The sequence below is a fragment of the Pseudophryne corroboree genome, chromosome 2 (assembly GCF_028390025.1).
Source record: "Pseudophryne corroboree isolate aPseCor3 chromosome 2, aPseCor3.hap2, whole genome shotgun sequence".
NCBI classification, from domain to species: domain Eukaryota; kingdom Metazoa; phylum Chordata; class Amphibia; order Anura; family Myobatrachidae; genus Pseudophryne; species Pseudophryne corroboree.
The window spans coordinates 608939371-608965038 of NC_086445.1; the positions used below are offsets into that span (position 1 = coordinate 608939371).

The 25668-nt window shown below is 44.6% G+C and overlaps 1 protein-coding gene across 1 annotated transcript in view; it reads right to left on the bottom strand.

Annotated features, from left to right (window-relative positions):
• Positions 1-271: 271 nt before the first annotated feature.
• The window catches only part of LOC135039584 (mucin-2-like), a 31542-nt gene continuing 6145 nt past the window's right edge, over positions 272-25668 (bottom strand). The window contains exons 2-3 of the mRNA XM_063954742.1: positions 18603-19304; positions 272-4838 (exon numbers count right to left, since the gene is read on the bottom strand). Of these exons, the coding sequence (XP_063810812.1) occupies positions 2008-4838; positions 18603-19304 (3533 nt within the window). The 3' untranslated portion in view covers positions 272-2007. The remainder of the gene's footprint in view (positions 4839-18602; positions 19305-25668) is intronic.

The following is a 25668-nucleotide window of genomic DNA, read 5'->3' on the forward strand; positions in this document are numbered from 1 at the left end:
GGCTGAACACAATGGTAGGGCTTGTAGTGCCTGTGCAATTGGTAAAAGACACAGGCATAGCCAAATTAACGGGGAAAGGAAGGGAGGTGAGAGGGGGGCTTAGGGGATACTGTTCAATTTAACTATAAAGATAGTAAAGACATTAGAGAACTAGAGGGGTTTGGAGTATGAAGCAGTTATATGGATAATAGGGTTTGATGCAAAGGGAGTGTTGGATTCTGTAATGTTTATGTCTACATACTCTTCCAATGGATAGTCAGTCAAACATGTGTGCACAAGAAGTGACCCTTTATTTATACCCAGTAAGATTATAAACATTATGCAAGCAAATCATACCAACAGAACTTAATGTTCATGCTACAATTTGACATTGGATAGATGCTTTATTACAAATGACAAAGTGGCATAGAACTTCAACTTTCCAAGCAGTTGATCTACTAAAATAATCTACAAACCTCTTAAATAAAATACATATATTATAAAGAAATGCACTGTAGTCATATAATATCTCATCAGAAACAAAAACAAGGAAATAATATAGTTAGAGGACATTAATCATAGACATCAGTTAATGATTGATTGTAGATTATAAATGCTACTTCTTATTTACTGCATTATTTGGAATGCCTTTACCACTCAAATATACTGTAATGTAATAAAAAATAGTTTATCGTCTGTTTTATATACTATAGATAATAGAAGTTTCTGTGTCGTAAAATATGAATCATAATATGTCTATTCAAGAATCCAAACTGTGGAAATAGACATGAAATATGTTATATATTCATAGTCATATGCATGTTTCCAATACTCCTTTACATGGTAAATTTGCACCAGTGTGTCTACTGTTACCAAGCAAATTTGCATTGCTCAGTAAGAAATAGCGCACTAATGGGCCGTACACACAGCACGTTGTGCTGGGGGGGGGTGTGATGGGGGAGTGCAATTTCTTCACTCCCCCTATCACACGACTCCATAGCACTGCATGCTAATATGGACAAGATTGTCCATATTAGCTTGCACGTTTAAACGAGCCAGCAACAACGATGAACGAGCGCGGGGGCCGCGCATCGTTCATCGTTGGTCCCTACACACTGAAAGATATGAACGATATCTCATTCATTAATGAGCGAGATTGTTCATATCTTTCAGTGGTATGAGCCAGTGTTTAGGGCCTATAAGCCATGATTAATGTCAGTGTATAGCTCATATGTAATATTGTACAGATGTGTTACTGTATGTATGCGCTATATTATAATATTGCTTGACATTGTCAGACAGTTAAGGTACATACACACTAGGTGATTTTGAGTTCAAAGTAGCTCACATTTGGCATTTTGAGCTACTTTGAGCTCAAAATCTCCTAGTGTGTATGGCCGGGTGATGAGCAGTGAATGCTGATGCACGCTACCGCATAATCGCCGGCCGCCGCCAGCCATCTGCTTGTTTTACCGGCCAAGTGATCCACTTTCCACAGTCACCTTCTTTGGAAAGTGGTTCACCCCCGTGAAAATCGCTGGGCCAGGTGAAAATCGCTTAGTGTGTATGCACTGAGCGATTTTCCAGCCAGCGATTTTTACATCATCGCTCAGCATACACCCTGGGCAGTGTGTATGCACCTTTAATCTGCCAAAATTTGTGAAAATGTTTCTTACATCTTTTGTTTTATGCAACCTTTGAGCTTATGTAATAACCTGCAAGATGCAGAGTATGCCAAGACTCCAGGGAGGTTGCCCATATTTTTAAAGCAGCAACTATATAAAAGACATCAGTTTCCTGGTGTTATGTAAATGCAAGCTATTACATAAGCCCCCTTGAATGTAACCGAATTGCTTTATAAAATCTTAAAATAACATTAACTTCTAATTTCTAACATATGACAACAGTATTTTGCATAAAATAAAGTAAAATCTCTTTATATACCATTTAGTAAGGAAGAATAAGGCATCTTTTCAGTTATCATAAACATTAAAAAATAATTTTCGTCATTGAGATATAGCAACATTATTAGTTAGCACAGCTCTTGGAGAATCCATCAGGACCTAGCACAATGACTTCCTCGGTGGTGGTAGTAGTGGTTGTTGTGGTGGAAGATGATTTGTCTGAGAAACAGATGTCTTCAGCATTGGCAGATGTCTCTGTGACTGTGTTGATCTTTGCTGGTTTACTGCAGTAGTCCCCAGGATTAAAGTGTTCTTTGTTTGGTATTGTGATTTCACTAGTGGTAATCAAAGTATCTGTGTGGTCACTAAAGGTTTTAGGTTCTTCACCACCAACATGAACGAGGATTGAAGTGGGGGATATGGAGTTTGTGGTTTTAATGTATATTTCACTAGCGCAGATGGATATCATCTCAACATTAACAGTAGTGGTTTCATTTATTTCTAGGCTTTTTACCTCTATGTTATCTATTAATTGTGATGAAATACGGACACTTAGTATACTTGTGCTTTGTACTGTTGTGACAGTTATATTCTCTTCAGGGTGCATTGTTGTTGGTAATATCACATTTGTTTTTGTAGTAAATGGTGTGTCTGTGCTGTAAGGGGAAGTGGTTGTAATGCCTATAGAAGTTGGTGTTGTAGCAGTGGTGGTGGTTGGAGCAGCTGTGGTGGTTGGAGCAGCTGTGGTGGTTGGGGTGGTTGTAACAGCTGTGGTGGTTGTAAAAGCTGTGGTGGCGGGAGCAGTAGTAATTGTAGTGGTGGTGGTTGGAGCAGTAGAGGTGGTAGGGGTTGGTGTAGTGGTTGGAACACTGGTGGTGGGAGTAGGAGTAGATGTTGGTGGAGTGGTGGTTGTGGTTGGAGCAGCAGTGGTGGTTGTGGTTGTAGCAATAGAGGTGGTTGTGGTTGGAGCGGTGGTTGTGGTTGGAGTAGTTGTGGTTAGAGTGGTGGTTGTGATGGGTGGAGTGGTAGTTGGAGTAGTAGAGGTTGTGGTTAGAATGGTGGTTGGAGTGGTAGTGGTTGTAGTTGGAGGGGTGGTGGTTGGAGCAGTAGTGGTTGTAGTTGGACTGGGTGTGGTTGGAGTGGTTGTAGTTGGAGTGGTGGTGGTTGGAGTGGTAGTGGTTGTAGTTGGAGTGGTTGTAGTTGGAGGGGTGGTGGTTGGAGCAGTAGTGGTTGTAGTTGGACTGGGTGTGGTTGGAGTGGTTGTAGTTGGAGTAGTGGTGGTTGGAGTGGTAGTGGTTGGAGTGGTGGTGGTGGTGGTGGTTGGAGTGGTGGTGGTTGTAGCTGGAGTGGTGGTGGTTGGAGTAGTAGTGGTTGTAGTTGGAGTGGTGGTGGTTGGAGTTGTAGTGGTTGTAGTTGGAGTGGTGGTGGTTGGAGTTGTAGTGGTTGTAGTTGTAGTGGTGGTGGTTGGAGTTGTAGTGGTGGTGGTTGGAGTGGTAGTGGTTGTAGTTGGAGTGGTGGTGGTTGGAGTGGTAGTGGTTGTAGCTGGAGTGGTGGTGGTTGGAGTAGTAGTGGTAGTAGTTGGAGTGGTGGTGGTTGGAGTTGTAGTGGTTGTAGTTGGAGTGATGGTGGTTGGAGTGGTAGTGGTTGTAGTTGGAGTGGTTGTAGTTGGAGGGGTGGTGGTTGGAGCAGTAGTGGTTGTAGTTGGACTGGTTGTAGTTGGAGTGGTGGTGGTTGGAGTGGTAGTGGTTGTAGTTGGAGTGGTGGTGGTTGGAGTGGTAGTGGTTGTAGTTGGAGTGGTGGTGGTTGGAGTGGTAGTGGTTGTAGCTGGAGTGGTGGTGGTTGGAGTTGTAGTGGTTGTAGTTGGAGTGGTGGTGGTTGGAGTGGTAGTGGTTGTAGTTGGAGTAGTGGTGGTTGGAGTGGTGGTTGGAGTAGTTGTGGTTGGAGTTGTAGTGGTGGTGGTTGGAGTTGTAGTGGTGGTGGTTGGAGTGGTAGTGGTTGTAGTTGGAGTGGTGGTGGTTGTAGTGGTAGTGGTTGTAGCTGGAGTGGTGGTGGTTGGAGTAGTAGTGGTAGTAGTTGGAGTGGTGGTGGTTGGAGTGGTTGTAGTTGGAGTGGTGGTGGTTGGAGTGGTAGTGGTTGTAGTTGGAGTGGTTGTAGTTGGAGGGGTGGTGGTTGGAGTGGTAGTGGTTGTAGTTGGAGTGGTGGTGGTTGGAGTGGTAGTGGTTGTAGCTGGAGTGGTGGTGGTTGGAGTTGTAGTGGTTGTAGTTGGAGTGGTGGTGGTTGGAGTGGTAGTGGTTGTAGTTGGAGTAGTGGTGGTTGGAGTGGTGGTTGGAGTAGTAGTGGTTGTGGTTGGAGTTGTAGTGGTGGTGGTTGGAGTTGTAGTGGTGGTGGTTGGAGTGGTAGTGGTTGTAGTTGGAGTGGTGGTGGTTGTAGTGGTAGTGGTTGTAGCTGGAGTGGTGGTGGTTGGAGTAGTAGTGGTAGTAGTTGGAGTGGTGGTGGTTGGAGTTGTAGTGGTTGTAGTTGGAGTGGTGGTGGTTGGAGTGGTAGTGGTTGTAGTTGGAGTAGTGGTGGTTGGAGTGGTGGTTGGAGTAGTAGTGGTTGTGGTTGGAGTTGTAGTGGTGGTGGTTGGAGTTGTAGTGGTGGTGGTTGGAGTGGTAGTTGTTGTAGTTGGAGTGGTGGTGGTTGGAGTGGTAGTGGTTGTAGTTGGAGTGGTGGTGGTTGGAGTGGTAGTGGTTGTAGCTGGAGTGGTGGTGGTTGGAGTTGTAGTGGTTGTAGTTGGAGTGGTGGTGGTTGGAGTGGTAGTGGTTGTAGTTGGAGTAGTGGTGGTTGGAGTGGTGGTTGGAGTGGTGGTTGGAGTAGTAGTGGTTGTAGTAGTGGTGGTTGGAGTGGTAGTGGTTGGTGTGGTGGTAGTAGTAGTAGTAGTAGTAGCTGTGGTAGTTGTTAATATAGGGGATACTTCTGCAAGAACAGAAAAACATAAATTAAATAGTGCATTAATACCAATAATTCATTTCATATGATAGGAGTAGTAATGCTGACTTTAGTGCTAATTATGAGAACCAAGACAAGCATTTGCCTGTAACATGTACCTATTTATAATAGCTGCAGGTTGTGCAGTGCCTATGAGCCTCTGGATTCAGAAACTCGCACACTCTACATCCACTGCATATACTTACCTTTCCAACACATGCACTGCACATATTGAAAATATTGCTGGTGCCATTTTCTCTAAGATCTGCGCATATGCAGAAGAAAAATGTTGATACCACAAAGTTTACATTTAGGATATTATTATTTAATATTATTATTATTATTATTATTATTATTATTAGTAGTAGTAGTAGTAGTAGTAGTAGTAGTGAAGTAGTAGTAGCAGTAGTATCATCATCAGTTATTTATATACTGCAGCGCATAAATATTCTGCAGTGTTTTACAGAGATTAAGTAATTTATTTTAGTCCCTGTTATAGTAGAGTTTATCATCTATATACCCTACCACATGGACTCATCGTCTTTTATCAGAAGCTAACTTAATGTATGCTTTTGGTGTGTCAGAGGAAACCAGAGAACCCAGAGGAAAACCAACGCAAACATGGGAGAACATAAAATCTCCACACTCTGCACTTTGGTAAAGAATTGAACTCATGACCTCTTTGCTGTGAAGCGGTAATGCTAACCGAGACCTGAGCGCATATGCAAATGCCACGAAAGGCATCTTTTGGAATAAGATGCCCACCAATGGCTTTTCTGACCTGTTGTAAGCATTGGATCACCATCGTGTAAACCGTGTTGCACTTTTTCTGCTAAGTGCATAAGAGGTGTCACATTAAAACCAGACAAATCAGTGAGAAATAAACCAACACTAAGGCTGAAAAACAAATTGTGTGTTCACAAATCCCTGAGAAGAGTACAGGGGTGTCCACATTAGCTACACGTGAGTCTGAAATTTCTCATGCTGTACTTGTAGAGAAGCCTCCTTCCACTATTTCTGCACCATTTGCAAATGTAGGGATGAACAGTACAAGTAAAGATGGTGATGATGACATAAAAGAAATTGAGGATGCTAGTGTGGAAATGGAACAGGATGAGGGGGGGATATTTGTGTACTATCTGACGCTAATGAGGATGATGATGTTGATGATGTTGCTTTTGTAAGTCAGACATCAGTAGCAGTAGTTTTTACCCATAATAAAAAGAGAGCCATCGTGATGCCTTGGCATAATATCAAAAAAGCCTACCCAAATCCTGACAATGTTTGTGAAGGCTTATGCTCCAATTGTGAGGCCAAAATTCGTATAGGTAGGGACGTTAACAATCTAGGCACCTCCCCCATGTTACTTCATTTGCGGGGAGTTCATTACATTTATTTTACAAACTTATAATAATTTGTAATTAACACCCTCATCAACAACCTCCTCATTCGTATTCAGTGGTAGTCCAACAAAAAAAGTGGTTTGTAGGGGTCCAAACAAACCAAGCACTTCATACACAATAGTGGCAGTCCCTGACGTTGAAGTGCTTGATTTGTAAAACTGCATGTCTTTTTTTTTATATTTTGGACCACATTTTTAAACAGATATACATGTTGTATGTTTGTGCCTCTGTTTTGTTTAGTTTAACCAGCCAGAATTTTGCTAATATAGGAGAAGATTATTGTGAGCTGTGAGGTGATCAAAATTGACTCGAATTGACAGAAAATTAATGCTAATGAGGTTAATAATACTGTAGGAACAAAAACAGGCCCAAATCACACGATTTTAGCTGTTTTTTGCATTTAAAAAAAATACAAATTCAACACATGTGAGGGTGGTTTTGCAAAATTAGAACCAAAACACAAATTAACAAAGATCCAAAACCAAAACGCGCTGGTGTACATAAGTGATTAGTGCCAGGAATTTGGTATTGTTCACTATCTAGTGCATTTAGTAGAGATGTGCGGTTTGAATTCTGGTTTCCGAGTAAATCCGAGCCCTTGCTCAGGTTTTATGCCAGGCTCAGATTCCAAATTGAGGTTCTGTATTCTCATGGGACTCGGATGCTATATAAGTCCCTCCTACAGTGATTTGAGTGCCATTTGATTTCAGTAATGCTGCATTCTGTTGTGCTCTTCTGTGATCATCCACAAGTGTCTGTGCTGTATCCCTCATGTGGCTGTGCAGTGTCCAAACAAATGTCTGTGCTGTGTTAGTCAAGTGGCTGTGCTGTGTCTATCCACAAGTGGCTGTGCTGTGTCCATCAATTCCCTGTCCCTGTGTCCTACCACAAGTGACTTTGCTTTGTCCAGTGCCCTTAGTCTAATTATTCTGTCACACAGTGGTGCTGCACTGACTCTGCAGGCCATATCTCCTACTGTGTTCACATATAAGTAGTGTAACTCAGCAAAATCAGTTGCGAATAAAGAAAAAATTTAATAAACAGTTTAAACTTTTTTAAGTTTGTACAATTTTGTGTGGGCTGTACCTCAGTGTTCACATACATATAACAACCCTTTGAAGTGTGCGCTGAGCTGCAAATTGAAAAACAATAAAAAATACATTGTTCTATTGTTTGCACTGTTCTGTGCACTGCACCCAATTGCATTTGTTCAAATATATACAGTATAAGAGCCATTTGAATCCCCACAGTGTGAGCTGACCTGACATCTTGGCACTGTATAGCTTTTAGCTTAACTGCCTTAAGCAGCTTTTTTTGTGGGGTACCAAACAAACCAAACACTTCAGCACAAAAGTGGCAGTCCCTGTCACTGAAGTGCTTGATTTATCAAACTGTGCATATCCTTTTGAAAATCAAACAGAAAGGGTGACCCAAGGACAACTACATCTTCCACCACTTTTCATTTCTGCCGCTAGTATGTGGCAATGTTTCATAGATGTACTATAAACTGATGTGTGTTTGCGCCGCTGCTCTGTCGCTCTTAGTAACCAGCCAGCTTGTTGTAGCCTTTGGCCTAAACTGTAAGAAAACAATATTGTGAGCTGTGAGGTGGTCAAAATTGACTGGAAATGAGTGGAAATTAATGCTATTGAGGTAACAATGCTGTAGGAATAAAAAAAAGGTCACATTCTGTGATTTTAGTTGTTTTTTTTTATACATTTTTGAAAAAAAAAGATCTAAAACCAAAATCAGTGAGGCGGTTTTGGTAAAACCAAAACCTGATGACAAATTAAAACCAAATCCAGCAAAAAATGGGCCAGTGCATGTCTCTAGTATTTAGGGGGTAATTCAGACCTGATCGCTTCTCTGCGAATTTGCAGAGGTTTGCGATCAGAAAGTCATCTGCCAGAGTGAAAACCCACCCTGTGCAAGTCTGCATAAGCCTTGTAAAAATCTCTGCGAATGCCGGTCAGCTGCAAATCCATTTGCAACTCACCATCGAATGATGGGGGTAATTCAGACCTGATAACTTCTCTGCGACTTTGCAGAGGTTTGCGATCAGATCATCGCCTCCCAGAAAGAGTTAAAACCCACCCCGTGCAAGTCTGCATATGCCTTGCTAAAATCTATGCGAACGCCAGTCAACTGCAAATCCATTTGCAACTCACTAACCATCGAATGATTTTTCCAGTCTGTGCATTGATCAGGACCTACTCCTATAGTGCGATAGAATCAGGCTGATCGCCCCGGAGCTGACGTCACACACCCTCCGTGAAAACGCTTGGTATCGCCTGCATTTATCATGGCACTCTCAGAAAACGGCCAGTTACCACCCCCAAATGCCTGCTTCCTATCAGCCAACTATGCCTTGCTATCAAAAAAGTTGCCGGATTTTTTTCATAGTTTGGCCTCACGAGTGTGCACTACGATCTGTATACATGCACAGTTGAACAAAAATCGGCCCCCTTGCAAATTCACATAACAGCGATCGGGTCTGAATCGGGCCCTTAGTCTTTTCGAGGATATGTCACATAATTGGTTGACAAATCAGATGCTTAATGCTGCTTAAAGCAATTGCAACAGCGTGCAACTTTGAATCAGCACTTAAGAGTTTAGAAACTATCCACAGCCTTTTTTTTTTAACAAATCGCAATTTTTGTCCCTCATTCCATATTCCTTTTATACATAATTTTAATACCAATTTGCTAAAGCTTTTATTACATAACAGTACACTATCTAACGTGGTGATAAATAAGGCTTATCTGACTCATTGACCTAATAAATAATTTTTTCTCCCTTTTCTCATATACAGGTGTAATATGGCTGACCAACGGTCAGGAGACCGGCGTCGGGATCGCGGAGGGGGGGAGCGAGTGCAGCAAGCCACGCTGCGGGCTCGGTGGTGACCTATGGTCGCCACGTGTTCTATTTCCACTCTGTGGGTGTCGTGGACACCCACAAGTGGAAATAGTCCCTGTTGGTCGGCATGCCGACCGTCGGGATAGTGAAGGGGCGGGATGTTGGAGGAGGTCATGTGACCACCGGTCATATGAATACCATCCCTCATACACACCTGATATATGTTCACCCTGTGTGACTACAGTCTAATGTCTCTCCTTGTGTCTTAAACCTCATGTCCCCCCTGTGTCCTTTTCAACTTTCTGGGGCGAAGAGGTCCTGAGAGTACAGTAAGTGGAGTTGCTACTGATGGGGGATGTGGGTCATAAGAATAGGGGGGCATGGGAGCCACAGCTGTTGGGGTACTGAGGGTGCCATGAGTGTTGTTCTCTCTTGTATGTGAGGGAAGGAGGAGACCACACTGTATTGTATGCAGGGGTGGATTGGATAGAAAACTAGCCTGGGAAATTTATGAAAGCAGCCCAAATGAAGGATGGGGGGGGAGGGGGGTGGGTTGTTGATATCGATAGAGCAAGGTCCCTTCTCATAGAGCCTGGTTCCAAGTTGGAGGCAGTCATGGCCTTCTGGGCATTTTTTGCTTCTGTTTGGCACCTTACTACATTTCCAGGCATTGACAGCAATTACATATTTTTGCTCATTAGCTAATATAGGATATTTTCTTATTTGTTGGCAGCTATGCGACTGTATCACCCCCCCACCCCCCCACCACCACCACCACCCACTAAAGTGGCCATGGAAAATTTAGATAAGTGGTCTCATGTCGGCAGCACCAAATCAACTGTGCAGCACACACAGAGGGATAGGGGTGCAGCGTACAGAGGGTTGATGGTGCAGCACACATAGAGGGTTATATGTGCCGCACACACAGATGGTAAGTGGCGAAGCATACAGAGGGTTCCCAAACCACCCTTATGAGGTTTAATTCTAGAGACTGTTCTCGAGGGAGGTCACAGCCACCCGAAAGAGAAGAGAGGTGGAGCTGACTGAGAGCTCGGCCCTGGAGAGGAAGGAAGGTTGCAGCCACCCAAAGGAGAAGAGAGGTGGAGCTGGATGAGAGTTTGCCCTGGAGAGGAGAGGGAGGTTGCCACCATTCAAAGGAGAAGAGAGGTGGAACCCGCTGAGAGCTCTGCCCTGGAGAGGAGAGGGATGGCGTGGCCATCCAAAGGAGAAGAGAGGTGGAGACGGTTGAGAGCTCAGCTTTGGAGAGGAAAGGGAACTCACCACTATCTGAAGGAGAAGAGAGGTGCAGCCGGCTGAGAGTTCGTCCCTGGAGAAGAAGGGAGGCCGCCCCCATCAGGGGTGTATCTAGGGGTCAGAGCGCCCCTGGCAAAGTAAGGGACTGGTGCCCCTCGCCCCCCACACACATTTGAAATAAGGTGTGAGTACTGGAAATGGGGCATGGTCTTGTGGGGAAAGGGCATGGACACAATAGTACTTTCAGTTCAAATTATGCCAAACAGTAGTGTCCCTCAATCACATTACACCGCACAGTAGTGTTTCGTACTCACGTTACACCATCCCTCCCCCCTAACCCACCTTTCCCACAGCCTGACCCTACCCCCCCCCCCTTCCCCTCAGCCTCTTCGGTGGTGCCTAACCCTAACCCTAACCCACCCTTCCTAATTTCCCTCCCTGCAGCCTAACCCTAACCCTCCCATGCGGCTTGCCAACATGCATGAAAATCATGTAGTTTTCCAGGTACTACAGTCCCTTCTCCTCTGCCACTTTTTTATTATCTTTAACAACAAATAGATCTATAGCACTGTGCTATATAACAATTGCTGTGATCCTGGTGAGAGTCTGTTACTGCCGGTGCAGCACCAGTGTCCGTCAGCTCAGCACCGCACTGCACTAGTGATCAGACTCAAAATAAACTACAATTCCCAGCAGCCTTTGTTGCTGCCGGGAGCTCCCAGCAACAAGGGCTGCTGCGAGCTGTAGTTTATTTTGAGTCTGATTACAAGTGCAGTGCTGCTGGTACAGTAACAGCAGGTACAGTCTGACAGTACTACTTTTCTACCCTATGGCCGCGGGTGGCAGCGCTAGGAGGCGCCCCCTCTTTACTTGGCGCCCCTGGCGAGCGCAATCCTGGCCAATGGGTAGATACTCCCCTGGCCCCCATCCAAAGAAGAAGAGAGGTGGAGCCAGTTGAGAGCTTGGCCCTGGAAAAGATAGGAAGGTTGTAGCCATCCAAAGGACAAGAGAGCTCAGCTTTGGAAAGGAGAGGGAGGTTGCCACCAGGCCCGCCATCAGGGGGCTGCTGCGGGAACAGTCACCCCGGCACCAGTCTCTCTGACAGAGAGGGGAGGGCCTGGGCCGCTCATATTGCTGCCCACTCGCTGCCGTCTGCCCGCCGCCAACCTCCGTCCGCCGCCACTGCCTCTGTGTATGTGACCACTGCCCAGCGCAAGCAGGCTATTCAAAAAGTCCCTCTTAAGATGGCTGCCGCCTCAGAGGAGACAGTTATTAAAGATAATAGAGGAGGCTCTAGTATCTTTAATAACTCTGAGGTGGCGGACATTTTTGGAGAGACATTTTCAATAGTTGAACAGCCTGCTGCGGTGGCAGGGAAGGAAGGAGGATGAGCAGAACCACTGAAAATTATTAGAACCCCATTACAGGTACTGGGGCATTACTGTGTGGGGCATTGAAAAATATGATGATGGGGGCATAGGAATTATTATTATTATTATTATTATTATTATTAATAAATATGTATTTATTTGTAATTTATTTATATTTATTTATTTATTTTTTGGGGGCCCTGCCTATTTGGCCAGTCCCGGGCCCCATAATTTCCGATGGCGGTCCTGGTTGCCACCATCCAAAGGAGAAGAGAGGTGGAGCTGGTTCAGAGCTCAGCTTTGGAGAGGAGGAGAAGAGAGAAGAGAGGTGGAGGCGGCTGAGAGCTTGACCTTGGAGAGGAGAGGGAGGTCATGGCCATCCGAAGATGAAGAGATGTGGAGCCAAATGAGAGCTAGGCTTTGGAAAGGACAGGGGGTTTGCAGCCACCCTAAGGACAAGGTGTGTGTTATGTGGGGCGATCACCCTAATCCCTTGCCCCTCCCCCTGGATCCACTGGGGCAAAGTTTTGATCCCAACTCAGAATACTTTTTCTAGCACTTTGCTGTTTACACTTGTTCTACTATTGGTAATTAATTGCATTTAAATGGTTTACATTTAAATAAAAAAAACGAAAAATACACTATGGTGGTGTTTCAATGTTTTTTCCAGTAACGTATATATATATATATATATATATATATATATATACACACTTACATACTGTTGATGTATCTGGTATCTGCACTCAAGTCCAAAATTTTTCGAAGGTGCAAAGGTTTGGGGCCAAATCACATTGTTCTGCACGGGCTGCATACCCTGAACACTGCACCAGAGGCGGAACTACCGGCAGGGCCACAGTCGGCCATAGGCATAGGCAAACTAGGCAATTGCCTAGGGCATTTGATGTGCCTAGGGGCATCAGCAGCTTCTGCTGATTAAAATGATACGCGGCATGCCTATATTCTGTGTGTAGCATTTCATATGCAGATACAGCCACAGTCTCACACAGTATATAGGCATCTTGCATATCATTTTAATCAGCAGAAGATGCTTGTGCATCCTAGCCACATAGCAATGCAATAAGATGCATTTTCGTTAAAAAATGTGCCCGATGTTAGCATTGAGGCAACATCTGTATCCAAGCAGAGACAGAAGTCACAGTGTTAGTGGCAGTGTGAGTGCTGTGTGCATGTGAGTGGGTTGGTTGTGCAGTAGTGTTCGGAATATGTGTAAGGAGCATTATGTGTATCATGTAAAAATGCATTTAACAATATGCAACATATGTGTAAGGGGCACTATGTGTGTCATTATGTGTATAAGGGCATTAATAATGTGCAGCATATGTGTAAGGGACATAATGTGTAAAAGGGCATTAATAAAGGTTGTCATAATGTGTAAGGCGCATTATGTATATAAGGACATTAATAATGTGTCTCATATGTGTAAGGGGCATTACTATGTGGCATTATGTGTATAAGATGCTCTACTATGTGGCGTTGCATATAGAAAGGGCACTACTGTGTCAGTCTAATGTGAATAAAGAGCAATAGCGTGTGGTGTAATGTGAATAAGGAGCAATTCAGTGTGATGTAATATGAATAACGGACTCTACTGTGAGGAGTAACGTTTATAAGGTAAAGTGATACTACTGTGGGATGTAATATGAATTATGGACACTATCGCATGATCAAATGTGAATATAGTTGCAGTACTGTGTGGCGGAATTGGAATTGGGGTTACTATTGTGTAGCCATGCCCCTTGCCAGCAAAATCACACCCCTTTTTGGGCTGTGCACCAAATATGCGAACTGTTCCTATTTAAAATATAGGGGGTAAAAACACCAAAATAAGGACTGCTATGGATGAGGGGTGTTGGTGCTGGGAAAGAGGTGCAAGGTCAGAGGCGGAACCAGCTGTGGTGTTAGGGGGCACCAGCCAAAATCTTGCCTAGGGCATCATATTGGTTCGGGCCGGCTCTGGGCAGGGCAAGCAGTGCGTTGCACTGGGGCTCGCCTCTGTCCAGGGGCCCAAGCATGTAATGAGTCAAACTGACTCATTACATGCCGCTGTGCGCTGCGGGCAACTGCTGCCCGCAGCGCACAGCCGCCCACAGAGGAGAAGAGCAGCGGCACGGACGGGGGAAGGAGGAGGACGGAGGTGAAGGAGGGAGCCGCAGCAGCGCTTTGTTACTGGTGGAGGCGCTGCTGCTGCTGCCCCTCTGCTTCACTATAGGCTGTCTTCCGAGAACAGCCTATAGTGAAGCAGGGGGGCAGCAGCAGCAGCGCCTCCACCAATAACACAGCGCTGCTGCGGCTCCCTCCTCCACCTCGTCTACTGCCCGGGAATCGTCAAGCTGCACGAGAAGCCTGAGCCAGCGGAGAGAGTAAGTATAATTCTACTTTCTTTCTCTTTATTTCTTTCTTTCTTTCTGTCTCTTTCTTTATTTCTTTCTGTCTCTTTCTTTATTTATTTGTTGGGACTGCCTGCCGCTATGTGTAAAAATGGGGGACTGCCTACCGCAATGTGTAAAAAGGGTGGACTGCCTGGTGTAAAAATGGGGGACTGCCTGCCGCAATGTGTAAAAATGGGGGACTGCCTGCCGCAATGTGTAAAAAGGGGGGACTGCCTGCCGCAATGTGTAAAAATGGGGAATCTGCCTGCCGCAATGTGTAAAAATGGGGAATCTGCCTGCCGCTATGTGTAAAAAGGGAGAATCTGCCTGCCGCAATGTGTAAAAACGGGGGACTGCCTGCCGCAAAGTGTAAAAAGGGGGAATCTGCCTGCCGTAATGTGTAACAAGGGCACGCTGTCTGCCGTAATGTGTAACAAGGGCACGCTGTCTGCCGTAATGTGTAACAAGGGCACACTGTCTGCCGCTATGTGTAAAAAGTGTGCGTTGTCTGCCGTTATGTGTAAAAAGTGTACGCTGTCTGCCGTAATGTGTAAAAAGGGGACGCTGTCTGCCGTAATGTGTAAAAAGGGGGACGCTGTCTGCCGTTATGTGTAAAAAGTGTACGCTGTCTGCCGCTATGTTTAACAAGGGCACGCTGTCTGCCGTTATGTGTAAAAAGTGTACGCTGTCTGCCGTAATGTGTAAAAAGTGCACGCTGTCTGCCGCTATGTGTAACAAGGGCACGCTGTCTGCCGTTATGTGTAAAAAGGGGATGCTGTCTGTCGTAATGTATAAAAAGGGGGACGCTGTCTGCCGTAATGTGTAAAAAGGGGACGCTGTCTGCCGTAATGTGTAAAAAGAGGAATCTGTTCGCTGTAAGGTGTAAAAGGGTCTCTACCTGGTGTAGTGGTGCTACTGTGCGGCGTAATTTGAAGAATGGAGACTACTGTGCACCGTTTTAGGAATTGGTATTATTTTGTGGCCACACCCCTTCCCCACGAAGCCACGCCACTATGTATTTGGGCTGTCTCACACCTCTCACATCTCTGTATAAAGTTGTATATTTTATATTTTCCACCCTGCATCACAAATCCATTTTTCCTGCTGCAAATATTACACCCAGTTACGAAGGATTCTCTTCCAACTCGTAAATAGCCCCAATGGCTGTTATAATTGATCTCTGAACATGTATTTATTAAGAAATAATTTATACACTAATGTTAATTATTACAAGTATTAAAAGTCATTTTTGCTTGCTGTGTCTTTTTCAATTGCATTTTGTCTACAGTGTTGTTTTTTGTGCTTAAATACCTCCTTTATAATTAGTGATAAGCGGGTTCGGTTCGTCGGAATCCAAACCCCCCCGAACTTCACCCATTTTACACGGTTCCGAGGCAGATTCGAATCTTCCCGCCTAGCTCGGTTAACCCGAGCGCGCCCGAACGTCATCATCCCGCTGTCGGATTCTCGCGAGATTCGGATTCTATATAAGGAGCCGCGCGTCGCCGCCATTTTTCACTCGTGCATTGGAAATGATAGTGAGAGGATGTGGCTGGCGTCCTCTCAGTTTTATTCAGGTGGCTGCAAATATCTGTGCTCACTGCTTTATTCTGGGGACTGGGGACCAGCAGTATTATATAGGAGGAGTACAGTGCAGAGTTTTGCTGACCAGTGACCACCAGTATTATACGTTCTCTGCCTGAAAAACGCTCCATATCTGTGCTCAGTGTGCTGCATATATCTGTGCTCACACTGCTTTATTGTGGGGACTGGGGACCAGCAGTATTATAGAGGAGGAGTACAGTGCAGAGTTTTGCTGACCAGTGACCACCAGTATTATACGTTCTCTGCCTGAAAAACGCTCCATATCTGTGCTCAGTGTGCTGCATATATCTGTGCTCACACTGCTTTATTGTGGGGACTGGGGACCAGCAGTATTATATAGGAGGAGTACAGTGCAGAGTTTTGCTGACCAGTGACCACCAGTATTATACGTTCTCTGCCTGAAAAACGCTCCATATCTGTGCTCAGTGTGCTGCATATATCTGTGCTCACACTGCTTTATTGTGGGGACTGGGGACCACCAGTATTATATAGGAGGAGTATAGTGCAGAGTTTTGCTGACCAGTGACCACCAGTATTATACGTTCTCTGCCTGAAAAACGCTCCATATCTGTGCTCAGTGTGCTGCATATATCTGTGCTCACACTGCTTTATTGTGGGGACTGGGGAACACCAGTATTATATAGGAGGAGTACAGTGCAGAGTTTTGCTGACCAGTGACCAGTGACCACCAGTATTATACATTCTCTGCCTGAAAAACGCTCCATATCTGTGCTGCATTGTAGTATATAGTAGGTGTACAGTGCATAATTTTGCTGATTACCAGTATATAATATATAGCAGTACGGTACAGTAGGCCACTGCTCTACCTACCTCTGTGTCTTCAAGTATACTATCCATCCATACCTGTGGTGCATTTCAGTTTTGCACAGTTTGCTGACCACCAGTATATAATATATAGCAGTACGGTACAGTAGGCCACTGCTCAACCTACCTCTGTGTTGTCAAGTATACTATCCATCCATACCTGTGGTGCATTTCAGTTTTGCACAGTTTGCTGACCACCAGTATATAATATATAGCAGTAAGGTACAGTAGGCCACTGCTCTACCTACCTCTGTGTCATCAAGTATACTATCCATCCATACCTGTGGTGCATTTCAGTTTTGCACAGTTTGCTGACCACCAGTATATAATATATAGCAGTACGGTACAGAAGGCCACTGCTCTACCTACCTCTGTGTCGTCAAGTATACTATCCATCCATACCTGTGGTGCATTTCAGTTTTGCACAGTTTGCTGACCACCAGTATATAATATATAGCAGTACGGTACAGTAGGCCACTGCTCTACCTACCTCTGTGTCGTCAAGTATACTATCCATCCATACCTGTGGTGCATTTCAGTTGTGCGCAGTATATATAGTAGTAGGCCATTGCTATTGATACTGGCATATAATTCCACACATTAAAAAATGGAGAACAAAAATGTGGAGGGTAAAATAGGAAAAGATCAAGATCCACTTCCACCTCGTGCTGAAGCTGCTGCCACTAGTCATGGCCGAGACGATGAAATGCCATCAACGTCGTCTGCCAAGGCCGATGCCCAATGTCATAGTAGAGAGCATGTAAAATCCAAAAAACAAAAGTTCCGTAAAATGACCCAAATTTCAAAATTAAAAGCGTCTGAGGAGAAGCGTAAACTTGCCAATATGCCATTTACGACACAGAGTGGCAAGGAACGGCTGAGGCCCTGGCCTATGTTCATGGCTAGTGGTTCAGCTTCACATGAGGATGGAAGCACTCATCCTCTCGCTAGAAAACTGCAGTGCCACTCCCAGATGGGCCAGGTGTTTGTGTCGGCCACTTGGGTCACTTAGCTTAGTCACACAGCTACCTCATTGCACCTCTTTTTTTCTTTGCATCATGTGCAGTTTGGGGACTATTTTTTTGAAGTGCCATCCTGTCTGACACTGCAGTGCCACTTCTAGATGGGCCAGGTGTTTGTGTCGGCCACTTGGGTCGCTTAGCTTAGTCACACAGCTACCTCATTGTGCCTCTTTTTTTCTTTGCGTCATGTGCTGTTTGGGGACTATTTTTTTGAAGTGCCATCCTGTCTGACACTGCAGTGCCACTCCTAGATGGGCCAGGTGTTTGTGTCGGCCACTTGGGTCGCTTAGCTTAGTCACACAGCTAGCTCATTGCGCCTCTTTTTTTCTTTTCATCATGTGCTGTGTGGGGACTATTTTTTTGAAGTGCCATCCTGTCTGACACTGCAGTGCTACTCCTAGATGGGCCAGGTGTTTGTGTCGGCCACTTGGGTCGCTTAGCTTAGTCACACAGCTACCGCATTGCGCCTCTTTTTTTCTTTGCATCATGTGCTGTTTGGGAACTATTTTTTTGAAGTGCCATCCTGTCTGACACTGCAGTGCCACTCCTAGATGGGCCAGGTGTTTGTGTCGGCCACTTGGGTCGCTTAGCTTAGTCATCCAGCGACCTCGGTGCAAATTTTAGGACTAAAAATAATATTGTGAGGTGTTCAGAATAGACTGGAAATGAGTGGAAATTATGGTTATTGAGGTTAATAATACTATGGGATCAAAATGACCCCCAAATTCTATGATTTAAGCTGTTTTTGAGGGGTTTTTGTAAAAAAACATCCGAATCCAAAACACACCCGAATCCGACAAAAAATGTTCAGGGAGGTTTTGCCAAAACGTGTCTGAATCCAAAACACGGCCGCGAAACCGAATCCAAAACCTAAAACACAAAACCTGAAAAATGTCCGGTGCACATCACTATTTATAATTGACTATTTTGTGTGAATAATTGCATACATATAATTGTATAACATGTACAATATTGGGGGAAAAAACTGTATAACTAAGTTAAATCAAGATATTCAACTCACCTGTGCAGTAATCCTCGGCCAGCAGAAGCCCTGAAAACTTGTACACATAATATCCTCCAGGACAGGCTTTCACAGAAATATTTTGCCCAGTATAGCAGCCTGATAATGTATTAGAATACAGAGCAATTGATTTCACACCGTCGTAAATACTTGGGTGGCTACTTATACTGTATGGCTGAAGGGAACCACATTTTAAAGCTGCCACACAGCCTTGTCTCAGTCTTAGTCCATTTTTGTAGCGGTACCAACCAAGGTAATATCTGTCAGTGGAGAATCTTCCAGTAGAGTTCATAGTGTAGAGTCGGTTTGAGCCATCCAGCTCTTGGTAATTAGAACAAGGATCAATACATTGTCTTGTATTACTCTGACCTTTTATGCAGTCGTTACCGGTAGGACAGGCACTTGTAGGGCATGGCGGGTTAGCAGGGTCAGTACACCTGTATGAGCCAGGTGTATTTGTACAACCGGTGAGACACACATTTGTTGAACTACTGCTGCATTCATTTATATCTACACATGCTTTTTGTGCCGTATTCCAGGAATACCCTTGTGGACAGCATGGATAGTTGTCGCAAAATACTCTTTTTGTGCAGTTGAAACCATTTCCGATATAGTCAGCGGTGCAGGAGCAAATGACATAGCCTGATTGTTGGTTGCAAGAAGCAGCAACAGTTGAATTGCAGTAACTGCATGATTGTGCATCTGTGGAAATAAAATTCATAGGATGTGAGAAATACTCATGAATACAACATAACATTTAGACTATATTTTGCATATTTACACAATCAAATTGTGATGTATTTTCTAAAACAAGGGAATGATATTTTATGTTTTTTGTTTTCATTAACTAAGAGGTAAATAAAAGAAGTGTCAAAGAAATTCATATGAGTACTTATTTGCGAGAGTAAGGCTGGGGACACACATAGAGCTTTAGCAGGATGCAGCAGAACAGGACCTGTAGTTACACCTGAGCCAAAGACTGCCTGCTTCCAATACTGTGAGCTTCCGGCAGGTGGGTTTGCGGTTCTACCGCACTGTGTACCAGGGGCGTCCGGGAAGGTAAATGGCTCAGAAGGCAATGGCCAGTACCAGAGCCAGATTTACACACAATATATGAGCCAAAGGGTTCATGTGGGCATTATACAAAGGTGCAGCAGTATACAGTATACTGCTTGAAATTTGTAGAGTTTTGATCAGAGATGTATGGAAAAGTAAGCAGATGAGGCAGTGCCATAAATGTTTTCCACCACAGTTTTGTCTATAAAAATGATTAGAGTAATACAAAGAAGATATTTCTAACATATTCTTTATATTTTTCATCTACTTTATACAGTCAAAACTCTGGCGCAAACGGTATGACAGGAAAGGCTCTGCCTCACCCCACCACACGTCACTGCTGCATACACACATACATTCAAATGTATGTGTTGTACTTGTCATCGGGCCATCCTGTTATCCTGCTAAACCGCAGCATGCTGCAGTTACATCCGGTGGGTGCGGTTCAGCAGGACATGTGTAGATGGCCGCATAGAATACCATGTGCAGGCTCCTTCCTGCCAAGCTGAACTGGACCTGCTAAACCACTATGTGTGGCCCCAGCCTAATGCTGACCATTGACTGCATAATAGGGCAACCGGCAACCTGATATGGAAGAAGTGAGGAGCAATGGCCTGAAAATAAGAGCACCTCCGTACTCTGCACAATGGGGGTAATTCAGAGTTGAATGCAGTAGCAAATTTGTTAGCTAAATGGCAAAACCAAGTGCACTACAGGTGTGGCAGATATAACATTTGCAGAGAGAGTTAGATTTGGGTGGGTTATTTTGTTTCTGTGCAGGGTAAATACTGGCTGCTTTATTTTTACACTGCAATTTAGATTTCAGTTTGAACACACAACACCTAAATCTAACTCTCTCTGCACATGTTATATCTGCCCCCCCCCTCCCCTGCAGTGCACATGGTTTTGCCCAACTGCTAACAAATTTGCTGCTGCGATCAGCTCTGAGGGGGTCATTCCGAGTTGTTCGCTCGTTATTTTTTTCTCGCAACGGAGCGAATAGTCGCTAATGCGCATGTGCAATGTCCGCAGTGCGACTGCGCCAAGTAAATTTGCTATGCAGTTAGGAATTTTACTCACGGCATTAAGAGGTTTTTTCTTCGTTCTGGTGATCGTAATGTGATTGACAGGAAGTGGGTGTTTCTGGGCGGAAACTGGCCGTTTTATGGGTGTGTGCGAAAAAACGCTACCGTTTCTGGGAAAAACGCGGGAGTGGCTGGAGAAACGGAGGAGTGTCTGGCCGAACGCTGGGTGTGTTTGTGACGTCAAACCAGGAACGAAACTGACTGAACTGATCGCAGATGCCGAGTAAGTCTGGAGCTACTCAGAAACTGCTAAGAAGTGTCTATTCGCAATTCTGCTAATCTTTCGTTCACAATTTTGATAAGCTAAGATTCACTCCCAGTAGGCGGCGGCTTAGCGTGTGCAAAGCTGCTAAAAGCAGCTTGCGAGCGAACAACTCGGAATGACCCCCTGAATTAGGCCCATTGGTGCAAATGTATTAAGCCTGGAGACAGTATAAGGAAGTGATAAGCCAGTGATAAGTGCAAAGTGATAAACACACCAGCCATTCAGCTCCTAACTGTTAATTTACATATTGGAGCTGATTGGCTGGTGCATTCATTACCTTGCACTTATCACTGGTTTATCACTTCCTTATGCCTTCTCCAGGTTAATACATCTGCCCCAATGTATGGAAGTGATTTGCATACACAGCATGAAGTTGGCTTAACGATGGTCAGGTGGATCAGTAAAATGCTTGCAACACTTTTAGGAAAAATTAACTGTCCGTTTTTAGGAGTGGTTTCCAAACATGCTGTTTACTTTTTAGGTAGATAAAGGTATTCTGTTGTAGGCTAACTTTCCCCTAACTATAGGTACCTGTATATTCAGGGCCGGATTAAGCCTTGGGGGTGCCCGGGGCACTTAAGACAGGGGGGCCCCAGTAAAAGGTGGGGGATGTATATTAGATTGTGCATACCTCCCAACATGCCCCATTTCAGGAGGGCCAAAATGCTCTCTACCTGGACTTTCCTCTAAATATATGATTGATGTCACCTGTGTTGAACTATTTAATTGCTAAGAAAGGTATTTCAACACAGGTGTTTGCAATCAGAAATAAAGAAGGAAGTCCAGGTAGAAAGCATTTTGTCTCTCCGGGAATGGGTCATGGTGGGAGGTATAGATTGTGTATATTAAATTTAAATCAATGGTGTATATTAGTTTTAAACTAATAGTTTAATGCCTGGGTACTGTTTATACAGTAGCTCCACCTAATTGAAAGACAACTATTTTATAAAATTTTCTTGTAGGGGTACAAAGACAACTTAAACAACTTTAAAATACACATAGAAAAATTAAATAATGTATCTTGTCACATGCAATATTAGCAGCAGCCTCTGTACTACTTACACACCGGAACAGGACTATGGAGGACTCTCTGTGTGTGTCTCTAAAGCTAGACCCAAATGGTTTAGTTGCATAAATGTTTACACAGGACTCAAGACACCCTGGTAGAGAGGAGGAGAAGCTGGAATCCTTGTGTTACTTACAGCTCTCTCCAACCTCCTATTTCTCCACTGGTCAGAAAGCTCTGTCGGTAGCTCATGAAACATGATATTCCTGTATCTCTGCCTGCACATCATACTATCCTGCTCTCATTCTGACTCTCACATTAAGAGGGAAAGCTAGTGATATCAGTGTGCTTTGGCTGGGGGGCCCCTGACAAAGGGGGGCCCGGGGTACAGTATGCCCTGCATCCCCCCCTTAATCTGGCTATGTGTATATTGTTGCTGATTACTTCTGTCAGTGATTGCTTCCATTCAGCCACCACCACTGGTAAGAAGTTCAGGTGTCCTCTCTGCTGATATGCAGTAGCGCAGCCTCTGTCTATGCACGTGGAGTGCTGCCAGCTGGCCCCCTCTTTGTGTGATCCACCAGGTGCCCGGCGGTATGCAGCACTGAAATCACTTCTTTACCAGCGGCAGTGGCTGAATGGAAGCGATCGCTAACAGAAGTATACAGCAACATAATACAGGTGCTTTTAGTTAGGGAAAGTTAGCTGCATGTTTGGAACCCACTCCTAAAAACGGACAGTTCATTTTTCCTAAAAGAGCTGCAAACATTTTACTAATCTTTTATTTGCACAGGTTTGCATATACACATATATCACTGTCAAGCGCTCTATTTTATATGTATTATACATTTATTTTTTTTAACAGAGCTGCAGCATATATAGACACCATTAGCGTAGTTATCATTATTTTATAATCAGGTGGATCAGACAGGTTTAATAACCAAAGTAAGGGGCCTATTTATCACCATCCGCATCCAGGATGCGGATGTGAGGTGATAAAATCACCCCAACTCGCACTGCGATAATTGACTACATTGCAGGGATGTATCAATTATCGCATGCAGGGACAGAGTTTGCAGTCAAGCAGCATCATCGGGGTGTTTTTCCTAAAAAATACCTCGATGTCCTGCTATGCATGCGCCGCCCCCGCTGACATCGCTGCTACCGCCGCCTCCCGGTCCAACCCCACTGCCGCGACTACCCCCGCGTGCCGTGCCCCCCCCCCCCCCCCCAGAAGAGCAACATACTCACCTGTCCAGGGAGCCGGTCCGGGCTGCTTCAGAAGGCTGCCGGGCGCCGGGTCCTTCTCCTGCGCTGTGACTCCTGGTGCTGTAAAGTGCACTGCCGCTTTGCAGTATCACTTTACTGCACCGGGATCACTTTGCAGCACATGGGGACCCGGCACCCAGCAGCGCTCACTGGATCAGCCGACACCGGCTCCCTGGACAGGTGAGTATGGGTTTGTTTGTTTTTTACTTTTTTTTTTTTACACTGTGATCAGCTTGTGTGTCCATCGGACATACATAGCTGCTCACTCTGCCGGGTCCCTGCTCAGCTTTTTCTGCCAGGGGCAGAGAAAGCTGGGCAAAACGGTTCTTTTCGCAGTGCTGCTCTGTGAACTCGCCAGCCTGAGCTGGCGAGTTTATCACAGGGCACACTGCGGTATTTTTTCAAATTTTTTTGTAGTAAATTCGGCCATTATAAGTATGGGGAATGTGATGTAGGTTACTAAAAAAAAAGTGAATTAAAGGGTTTGGAGCAGTTTTTCATGAAAACTGCTCCAAATGCCATTTAATACATTCAGGTGATACTAAAATAATGTGAAAAAGGGTGTTTTCACACCCTTTTCACATTATTTTAGTAAAAATAATTTTAAGAAATAGAGCCCTAAAAGATTCAGACCATTTTCCAGCCATTTTCATCGGGCCCATACACTGAACGATAAACATTCAAACCAGTCTGGTTGACTGATTTGTACAATTACCGTGCACTATTTCCAGCTTAGAGATGATAAACTTTGCAACTTTTTTAAGAGCAATAGCAAGACAGAAGGAATTGATGTTAAATAGAGATCTGGATACCTGTGTCTAGCTCTTAAAAATCTTGAAGAAAGGTGTTAGCATTACTTGACAAAGCTAAGTGTAAGCAAGTACAATGGAAGAATTTTAGTTGATCAAAAAATAAACATACCGTATATCATCCCTATACTGTAAATATCAAACTTTCTTCAAAGCCTGTGTTGTAAAATTTATAATGGCCATCACAAGAATCTGATACCAGATTGCACAAATGTGTATTATAGTAACTTCTAATATAGATATTAATAGTTTTAAGAGTGCTGATCAAATGTGTACTAAACATAGTATAAACTGTAAAAGACAATCATAATAAATGTAACAGTTAACCAGTCTCCCTGGATGCCATAAGCAGTGTACATAAGCCATTAAACTATATTATACTTTGCCTCTACAGATGTGAGTCCACATTAATTATTGGGGCAGTTTCATAGCTGTACACAAATAGCACAGACGCTGCGTCTTTTTAAGCAGTGGCTGTGTTAAAATATGTAAAACAAAACACAGGAGGTCTCTTAAGTAAAAAGATGCACTCTGCCGGCTTCTGTGATACACTGCTGCATCAGCTGAGGGGTCGGGTGACACCAAAGTGCTGACTCCTCTTAAGTGCAGGGTGCTGCACTGTGACATTACGTGCAGGGCCGTCTTAACAGCAGTGTAGGCCCCTGGGCACAGCAATGCACTGGGCCCCCTACCAATCCTCCAGCGGTAGGGGTGGATGGTGCTATCAGCGCAGCTTTGAGGTCCTGTGAGCGGTAGGGGGTGTTCTATCTTCCGCTGAGCATGTAGGACCTGGAACAGAAATTTCTGCTAATTACTCCTTTACTGCACAGATGGGGCTAAACTGTAGAAGGGGGCATTGGGCTGAATGAAGAAGCCCAGGTATATGACTTCCAGGGTGGTAGGGGGTGTTTAATACGTAGGGGAGGGTGGATAGTGGAGTGGGCTTAATATTCATCATTTTCCGGTAGGAGGGCAGCTTGCTTGACTGCAGATATCTCAATTTCCTGAAAGCATATTTCTTAGCTTTGAATGGGATAAAAAACTAGAGAGTCCCACCTGTCAGAAGGTTCTGGGGACTTGGGATCAGAGTTCAGGAGCCAGAGCAATTCACCAATAAACATATAAAACTGCATACCAGGCGCGTGTAGCTGGAGCAGGGACCAGCTGCTGGAAGGCTGATATCTCTGGTTCTGGGCATAGTAGAGACAAGCTGCCAGTCTTCACCAAAAGGGGAGAATCCCAGCTTTTGGATTATACCCTCAGAAATACTCTAAGTCAGCAGAACCCAAGATATCAGACTGGGAAGAGCATTTAACAGGCTTGGTTGGGGACCACTGCTTTCAAGTCAGATATCTCCGGTTCCCTAGGGCCGATTTTCAAAAATCTGGTACTGCTGGAAAGAGGGGACCCTCAGCTATCAGCCTAGGCCCTTATACTCCTGGGGCCCTTGGGCAAGAGCCCATTGAGCCCATACAAAAAGACGGCCCTGATTACGTGCAGCACCTGGCCCTGCACTTGCACTGGTCCCCAGGGGCAGCCCGCATCTCCGGCACCCCCAGAGTAACAAAAATGGGTC